At 32.3% G+C, this 9,939-nt stretch overlaps 1 protein-coding gene across 1 annotated transcript; it reads right to left on the bottom strand.

Moving 5' to 3' along the window:
* Positions 1-7,709: 7,709 nt before the first annotated feature.
* Positions 7,710-9,000, bottom strand: LOC120119662 (expansin-A8-like). The gene is made up of 3 exons (XM_039139466.1): positions 8,822-9,000; positions 8,238-8,550; positions 7,710-8,139 (listed from the first exon to the last, which is right to left on the bottom strand). Exons 1-3 carry the CDS (start codon positions 8,964-8,966, stop codon positions 7,836-7,838), a joined length of 762 nt encoding a protein of 253 aa, XP_038995397.1. The 5' UTR covers positions 8,967-9,000; the 3' UTR covers positions 7,710-7,835.
* Positions 9,001-9,939: the final 939 nt, after the last annotated feature.

Raw genomic sequence — 9,939 nt, 5'->3', positions numbered from 1 at the left:
CACGTGTTTCAACGATTTTCAAAGACGATTTATCATACCAGCAAGTGCACACGGAAATAAAGCTGATTTGAAGGACCATTTGTTTATAAGCTTGTCAATATATTTAACTTATCCCACAACCCCACATCTTTCATTTTTTTCCAACTTCCTACCTAACTCACTTTGAGCGAACTTTTCATTTTCATCCGCCCTTAATAAAGCTAGGAAACTGTTCATTGGCAGTTAAAAGGAAGCTAAACTTGCTCCTGATGATTAATGGAGTTTGGTAGTAACTCTAAAGCAGATGAAAAGAATTTACTCACGTGAACTGTTCATATGCAAATGCATTGATTGACTCACTAGCCCTTCCTAACCCTTTTCATTTAAGCAATAGAGTCTGGAAAAACTTGGTACTTGTAATAAAGCAGCTGATGTGTGAGGCCTATCGGTATAATAAGCATGTGAAAATATTTGATTTTATGAAAGGAAGTGAAGTTTTAGCATTGAAGACAGCACGAGTAGCTGTTCTGGATTGATTTGAAGGTTAAATGAACACACCAAAAGCCGTGTACCAACCGACAATAGCGAATGCTTCTCAAAACTTTGAGATAAGAAAATGGAAAATGATTAGAGAACGTAGATCTGATTCCATGAAAATGGATTAGTATAAAAAATAATATAGTAAATGAAACACTCACATGAGTGGGAATATTGGCACTTAATTATAGCCTTTGGAATTTGGTCTTTCCCGATGCTCAATCTTGAAATGCAAATCATCGAGTTCAAGGCAGCAATATGAAGTGCAAGACATGAATGTTTTCTCTTCTTTTGTCCTCCTTATTTCATCATTTTCATGGAAGCATACCCCAATTTAGAGTAATTTGAATTCAAGATGTAAGAAAACTACAATACATCAAGTTTGCACAATAATCAAGTAAAAGTGATAAATATTCAAAATTGCATTAGATAATTTGATTTTGCAAGCAGATATATAAAGTGGGTTTGAGAAAGTGAAGTTTTACAGGAAGATAGCTTTAGTAACAGTAGGATAGCTAGTTCTTGCACCTTGGGCTAATCCCAAAAGTCGAAAATAATAATAATAAAATAAGCAAGGGAAGGATGTGTACAATTCCAAATTGTGGACGAAGTTTGACAAATATTTGCATCAATGGCATTTTCATTGGTACGTTTGTCTATCAGTTTTAAATAGCCTTTATTTTTCAGTTTGACATTTGGAAATTACATGCTGATACAAACTTAAATTTAAAAGAGTAAATTACACCATTCCCTTGATCTTTACTCTTTCTCCTATTTTACTCACCTTACTTTCAATTTTTTTTATTTGCTCACTGAATTTTACGGATTGAATCATTTTGCTCACCTTGTCGTTAACTTTTTAACGGAGCTATGACATGACACAAGCATCAAAATGACATTATTTTGAAAAAATGAAATATACACAAAAACGATGTCATTTCGAATCCTCTTCTTTCCCACCATTTTCTCTCTACTTTGCAAATAAGGTAACAGGTTGTTGCTGCCTGTCACCACGTCATTTTTCATTTTAGTCACTGTCTACCTTAGTTGATGGTAGTCGTTCAGTCTCAAAATTCATGGGTCAGTTCGTCTCGACCCCTGAGTCCGAATCAGGTGGTTGTTTCACTGAAAAATATCTCAAAATCTGTAAATCTCAATTGAAACGTTTTGGCTTCCTTACTTTCAATCTCCAATTCGTGGACTTCGGAGCAAGTTCCGATAAAATGGAGGCTGGATTTGAAATCAAGGTGTCGAGGAGAAGTGACCCATGAAATTTGGGATTGAACGACCACCATCTACGGCGGTCGACGAAGGCGTCCGACCACTTTCTATTTTTATTTTATAGTTGGGTGAGCAAAATAGGAGATGGAGTAAAGTTCGGTGAGGAACGATGTAATTTACGTTTTTTATTTTCAATTATTTTATATTAAATAATAATAATAAATGACACATCATCCCAACGTTAGATAGATAACAGAAGAGAGAGTAAGTTTAGGGAGTAACGATATAATATATCCAATTTATAATAATTTATATACTATTTAAATTATGAGTAAATTACATGTATGATCATTAACTATAATTAAATTTTATTTTGATTATCAATATTTTAGTTTTGTCAATAAAATCACTTGATTGTTTAAATCATATCAATCATGTCATTTGACGTTAATAGTTAGTGATAGATGATTAAGAAGAAGAAAAAAAAGATAAAGAGAAGAAAGAAGAAGAAGAAAACTTGAGATGACATGTCATGGCAGTCTTAACTGATAATGCTGAGGTCAATGACCAATCCCTGGGCTTGGAACATCACATTGTCTCCTGTAGAAACCATTGTAATCATAATCATCAGGGCTTTGAACATATCCTGGATAATCGAAAAGCCTCGTTCTTCTTCTTGTTGATTCCATGTGGCATGCAGATGCAGGCTCACAACTCCACCTAAACTTGTTGCTGCTAAACATAATGGACACTACAAACAGTAGTGCAATCAAAACTCAAAAGCATCAGCTCCTTCTTTGCCATCTCGCGAACTGCTCAGTTTCGGATTAATATGAACAAGTTAGCTCTGAAGGGACGTAAGATATAGCCAGCTGAATACTTTGTAGGGCACTTATTTGGTAGCATCATGATTATAATGAGATGAATTAGTATTATTGCGTTCATAAAAAGTATGGCCACCATAATCATGATAACAGCCATCAAGCCCACAAATCATGTGCGTCGGTACTAAATTTGATCGGTTCGAACCTCGGACGTGATAGATGGTCAAACTTTGTATTCCAACAAAGTTGATTTTAGCATTTCAACATTACACCCACTCTCATCAATTCCTTTTTTTTTTCTTTTCTTTTCTTTTGATTAGTGTGAGACCACAATTGTTTCACTCTAATTATTTCTACCAAAGGAAACAATATCTGGTAAAGCCTGGAATGCTCATCTCACCCTACTACCAACAAAATTTAGGTAAACCATGGGACTGATATCTCTTTTATATTTGTACACTTTTAGCTATCAAATATTTAAAAAATTATGTTTCAATCATTTATGTTATCAATTTACTAAATTTTGATCACTTCGTTATCGATGCTACATTTTGGTCACTTAAGAATACCAAATTTACGTTTAAAAGGTTGAAAATGAGTGAATTGTAAACTTTATGGTCAAACAATCATCCACGATGGCAGTCAATGATAACTGACGGTGATGGTGGTGAGTGACGACTGACGACGGGAGACTTTGGTCGAATTCAAAGATCAAATTGATATTTTTATCTAAAGTTAGGGGTTAAAATAATATTTTATTTAAAGTTTAGGTTAAATTAATATTTTTTCTAAAGTTCAGGGGTCAAACAAAAAATAAACTTACTAGCATTCCATGTCATCAAACTAACATAAATTAATGGCTCAATAGCAAAAAAATGTAATAATCAATAGCACATTTGACCAAAATTTAACAAATCGATAACATAAATAATTACAATATAATTTTTTTTTTTTAAAAAATTGACAAACAATAATGTACAAACATTAAAAAAAAAAAAAAAGTTTATCAATCCGACAATCAACTCCCAAAGTTGAACATTCCAAAGAGTCTGCCAAGGTCCAAGGAACAAACCCAACATTAATCTTTAATTTGTAGAACCAAATGGAATTTAAAGTGGACCCATCAATCTCTCTAGGAGATGTCTGCATCGGTCCATACACTCAACTCTCGCAATTGGCCCATGCTTTTCAGAAGATGATGCCCCCATGGCCCATACCTACAACTTAACAATCATTCTTTCACTTTGATACTGTAATGGCTTAAAAAAACCTTCTGCAGTTTACCGCCTACGATTTCTGTAACTGGATACAGATCCATTAGACATGAAACAAAGTTTACATATGAATCTCATCTCTTACCAGATGTTGAGAATTTGTAAGGATCTAATCTTCATATTTTATAAAAGTAATTTAATTCACTTGTCTTGATGGTTAAACACGTGACATTATAGAATTACTAGTTTTTGTTCATTATTTGTTGCACATCAATATTTAAACTATTGAGTTTTATTAATTTTTATGTATAAACTATTAAATTGTTGATTTTTTAGGTTTAATATTAAAATTTAATAATATTATCCAATCGACCAAACTTTTCAGCCTAAAGTATCAAAACTAGATTTTAACAAAAATTTTCAAATGGTTATTAAAGTATGATAAATGATTTTTTGGACATTGAATTTTTAAAAATTATAAAATAAATTTTAAATTTTGTTATAAAATAGATACATTGTTAAATGTTGTTTAAGGGGTGACTAATATGTTAAATTAATGAAAAATATATCATTTATCCCCTCAATTATAACTTATAGCTTGCTGATGAGAAAATTTGGATTATGGTGGCTTGTGGCGGTTTAGAAAGAGAGTTACGGTCAATTATTTGATGGAGTGTAAACAAATAGTATATAGACCGAAGACAATGATGAATAATCGTCAAGAGAGAGAAAGAAGAGAGTAAAGTCATCTTTTTTAGCCTTACATGTTGACTTATATATTGACTCTTAATTTTAATACTAGACCTAAGGTGATGATGACTATTTAGAGGTTGGCAGTTAAATATATTTAATTGTTAGATAATGGATTGCAGATCATGTAGACCTACCAATGATCATATCAAAATATTGTAACTGTTCGAATTATACATTAATTTTGAATGATTTGAGAAACTCTGAAAGTTTGAAGAAATAACAATATAAATGTGACTTTCGACACATATCCAAAAGAGGTACAACCTAACCAAAATTTCATTTTATTAATTTTCAAATTTCTAAGCCATAATTTAAAAAAATAAAAAAATATAAAGAATCAGATTTTAATTTTAAAATTATAAAAATATAAAAATATTTTATAAATTATAATTTTAACAATTTATTATAATTATATATTTTTTACAAAACTCATACGTAATAAATAATATTGAATCGGAGCATTTAATATGCACTAAGCAACATATCTGATCTTAATTGATTAATTAATTAAATTTCAATAGTTATATAAAGAAATTAAAGTCATGATATTATATATAAATTTGTTCAAAGCTTTAAGTAAATCACGAGTCTGTAATGTCATAGAAAAACAATGGGCGAGCAGACCGTGCATGTTCAGGATCGGGTGAGGTAGTTGAGTCATTTTACCAGCAACGTGCAGTGTTATGTCCTGTTTAAGATATTTCAAATCACAACAAACACATGACTCCCTCAACTAATTTAATCCAGTTTAACAAGTCCCTATTAACATTTCTAATTACACTTTAATTAAACAAATTACTGGAATAATTTTCAAAAAATCAGTAGATTAAAAGAGTCGTCAAGAAATCATTATGTACGACTCTAAACATAGATACATGTTCTTCACAAGTTAATAAAGGACATTATATTCAGGGTATATGCACTAAGTCCTAGAGGAAATAATTATACACTAATATTTTAAAAAAATATGTTTAATTTAGTTTAGTGTATTAAAGGAAGAAAATATTAAAAGAACTTCCATATTTATTTTAAAACTCTCATTTTAATTTGTCAAAGCAAATTTAAAAATCTCTTAACAAGTATAAAATCATTTAGATATCAAATATTGGTAAAGAAAAAAAATTACCATTTTGAATTAAAATTTCGTATGAACAATCTATAGAAATGAATATCATGTTTAGAAAGATCAAACTTTGGCCTAGTTAGAAGCAAAATCACTTAAATAAGTGATATACGAAGTAAAAGGATCCATTATTTATACGAGGGAGAAGATGCATAAAGTCATAGAAGTAGGACATTATTTCGTAACCTAGAAGGACAATAATTACAAACAAATTTCAGTTTTAATGAATGAGAAGAAAAGGTGTTGTTTGAAGATGGATTGAAAAAAGTGATAAATTGTGAAACCCAATGGCCATCCACAGCTAAAGATGTATCGAGAGGCCGTTAGGGCAGTCGCCTCTCCTGAAATTTTAAAATTACTTTATATTTTAAAACTTTTTATGTATTTTTTATTAAAAATTTGTTTTTATCCTTCTAAAATTTTATAAGTTTAAGTTGGTCACTCCTAAAATTATATAAGTTTAAATTCGTTCCCCAAAAATTTTATAAATTAAAATTCATCCTCTTAACATAAAATCTTATGTCTGTTGGTTAAGTAAGAAAAAAACATGGCACATGCCATCATGCCTTATTTCTGTGACTTGCACACTTAAACTTTTGCTTAGTTTAGGGCTTAGGGTAGAGTGCATATTTACTCCCCAAATCTAACCCAATAAATAAGTTCAAACTTAATAAAGAAATACTAAACAACGACACCTTAATTTAATGATGAAAATATACGTAATTAAAAATGTAATAAAAATATAACATTTTAAGTTAAATACAATTTAAAATTTTATTTTCTAATATTTGTAATTAAATTTAAAATATTATTGTCTCTATAACATTTTTAGTTGACAATATTTTTTCGTAAAATTTTAAATTATTTAATTTTTTTTAAAAAATATAACAATTTAAGTTACATTCAACCTAAAATATTACAGTTGTTTAGTTATTCATTTTCGTCCTTTTTAACCTTAAAGTTGTGGAGGAAAACAAGTTATAATTAGGTGCGTGCAATTACTCTTTTCACAAACCGCAAACCAACGGGCTTCACCAATATATATTGATGATTATAACTACCTACCTCAGACTGGCTTCGACTTCACCGGCAACATTTACACGGTCGGCTGCATAGGTTGGGACAAATAGAGCTAACGGTAAACTACTTATTTAGTCACTCACTTATTCTCTTGTTTCTGTATTTATAACTCAATTGTTTTTTTAAGATACTACTTAATATTAGGTTTCATTTTTGTTTCGGTCATCTTACATTATGTTTGATTGTTGACTTACCAAAAGTAATGAAGTAATATGATATAATAATAATAATTTTAGTCCTCAAAACTTAAATATTCTATCAAATTGGTCTTAACTTGAAATAATTTTAAAAACCTCAATTTTTTGAAAATCTTTCAATTTAGTTCAACCTAAAATCCCTCTCCACGGCGATTAGGACTTGAGAGAGGGATTTTGGGATTTTAGGTTGGATCTAATTGAAAGATTTCTAAAAGTTGGGGATTTTTGACTTATTTCAAATTAAGACTAATTTGATAGAATGTGTAATTTGGTCACACCTAACGACAAGTGACCGAAACAAAAACGAAATACATGTTTGGTGTGATTTTAAAAAATACTAGTAGAATGGCCGAAATAAAAACACGGTAATAAGCGGGTGAGTAAACAGATAATTTACCGTATAATTAAACATTAGAGTGACTTGAATTTGCGTTTTAAGAATCAAGTTAAGCCGAATCTAAGAGTTTCTTGTGGTAAAGGGTAGTATATTCCTCATAAATGATTCGAATTCAGTATCAATCTTTAAAATGTGTATGAAAGTTTATCCAAATTAAAAAATAATTAAATGATACCATAAGATTATATTAAAATTTTCAATTGGTAATTAACTAAAATAAAAAAAAAAGAGTCGACGCTTGGGATCTATAATGAAATCCATTGAACATTGCAATATTCCATATGATATTTAGTTGATGGCTATAAAATAAACAGAAGCCAAAACAATGGAATACATATATTTAGTGTTTTACTTAAAAACTATGTAGATCACAATTTCTTAAGAAAAAAAGGCCTAGCGGGTGCCCAATTAACCACCTCAGCAATAGACAGCCACCATTTGGAAACACGGAGCTACTCAAATACCTTCCCCTGTCTCCAACAATGGCTAATGCAATTTCCAGTAACTCCTCTAAAACTGCCCACCTTCAAATGTTTGTCCAAACTGCCAATTCCCAGGCGCCACGTCGTAGCTGCTGACGGTCCTTCCGTCACTGGTGGTCACTTGGAAAGACAAGCTCTGTCCATTCAGGTAAGAGTTGCTCTGCCAGTTTTGGCCCCAGTTTCTGGACATTGATTGCCATCCTGTCTTGGAGCCCTTGATCGACACAGATTGTACATCTCCTGCACCTCCAACGTTTGTGATCAACACCAAGTTGAAGTAAGAGTGGCCGTTGATTGTAAACCTGATCCCTCCTTTCTTCACACAGGGGACCCTGTTTATTTCACGCCAACATAAATATGCATGCTTTTTTTTTTTATTACGAATGTTTATGGATTTACTCAAAAAAGGGTGTGGATTGTGGATGCTAACCTTCTGAATGAAATCGGAACGATTCCGGCGCGGAATTGAGCGATTTGCAGGAAGGCAGGCTCCGCCATGTCGAAGTGTTGGAGGGGAGGATTGCACCACCCACCGTTGTCGTTGGACAATGCCGGGTTTGGTGGGCAGAAGTTGGTTGCGGTGACGATTATGGAACCGGGCAGGCACCATTTGGGGTCATTGTCACACCTCATTTCATAGCACGAACCGCAGCTCAACCCATTGTTGAACAAGGCTGTGCTGAGTGCTGCGGTGTTGGTCCCGTACCCTTGGCTGTACAAGTTGCCGTATCCACAAGCACCTCCTGAAAATAGCATAGCAATAAGCGATTTGATGTTAATTACTGCACTTTTGGGAATTCAAACTTTGCTTTAACTTTTCATTACTTTTGCACGTACTAAGCAACTTCACTGGTTAAGTGCCGGTTGTTATTTAAGGCTCCGGGTTTGAGACCGTCATTTGTAAAGTGTGTTTGAGTGTTAAATTACTAAATGATTAAGAGTTTTCCCAATAAATATTATCTTATAATCACTCTATGATAATAAAAAAATCTTTTCACTACATTTTAAACTCACCCATTGTGCCGGATGCGTCACCGCCGCCATAGAACGTAGCATGGCCACCTTGCCATCCTCCACCGTAGTCACCGAAGACGCTTGGGAGGCAAAAGTTGAAGACAAATAGCAGAAGAGAAGTTGCAGACAGTGTTGTCATTGCCATTGTGAATGTTAACTAAAAGGGTTGTGTTTGATGGTTTGTGAGTTGTGGGTTAGGGGAAAAAGAGAAGGGGGGCTTATATAGGAAATAAATGGGGGAAAAGTGTAGGGGGCGGTGGAGTTGAATAGAAAGAAGAGACAAGCAAGCACGTCTCACGTTGATAAGAGAAAAGGTGAGGGAAGGAAACATATTTTGAGGTCATCTACCAAGGGATCAAAGCTTGCACATGGTAATGTTCCAGTTACACTACCAACCCTCTCATGTGCCCCACCTCCCACATGCATTTCTCCTCCCGTTTTTTATCTTATTCTTGTCTTGTCTCATTCACTGTCCAAAAATAAGAACCAGAACATTATGATTACTGTTATACCGGTTCCATACGTCCATTATGCACCATCTAAAGTACTGTTTCGGAGTTAAAAGACCCTTGATGATGCAAATTTTCATTATTATTCTCTTACGGGAATAATTACATCTAAATGATGTGTACATATTATTAATTGATTAAAAAATATTAAACAACCCTTGATGATGTAAACTTTCATTATTATTCTCTTACCGCTATAATCCGAATAACTACATCTACAGAATATATACATATTATCAATTGATTAAAAAATATTAAATAAATATAATCTTTTAATCAACTTAAACTATTAAATAAATATTATCTTTTAATCAACTTAAACTATTAAATAAATATTATATTTTAATCAACTTAAACTATTAAATAAATACAATTTCAAAGTTGAAGAGCCTTGATGATATAAACTTCTGTTGTTGCAGCTATCGCTTACTCAGTAGATTTGTGTAATATTCTCCCTGGAGAAATCTTTTATTGCCTTTGATGTGGGGCTGCGGGCTTGTCTTTTCCTGGTCTACTTTGGTAGGCTACAGGGGGATGAAATAAGGGAACATTGTAATAATTTTATTTTGAAGAGTAGAAGCTGTTCCATTTGTAAAACTCACTCGTAGA

This window comes from Hibiscus syriacus, unplaced genomic scaffold (genome assembly GCF_006381635.1).
Source record: "Hibiscus syriacus cultivar Baekdansim isolate YM2019G1 unplaced genomic scaffold, ASM638163v2 tig00110332_pilon, whole genome shotgun sequence".
Taxonomy (NCBI): Eukaryota; Viridiplantae; Streptophyta; class Magnoliopsida; order Malvales; family Malvaceae; genus Hibiscus; species Hibiscus syriacus.
The sequence above is the reverse complement of the archived record's forward strand: the minus strand, read 5'-3'. Positions and strand labels throughout refer to the sequence as shown.

Coding starts and splice junctions, on each gene's coding strand:
- LOC120119662 (XM_039139466.1), bottom strand. CDS start 8,966: ATGGCAATGACAACACTGTCTGCAACTTCTCTTCTGCTATTTGTCTTC. Junction 8,551..8,821: donor TGACGCATCCGGCACAATGG/GTGAGTTTAAAA, acceptor TGCTATTTTCAG/GAGGTGCTTGTGGATACGGC. Junction 8,140..8,237: donor GTTCCGATTTCATTCAGAAG/GTTAGCATCCAC, acceptor TGAAATAAACAG/GGTCCCCTGTGTGAAGAAAG.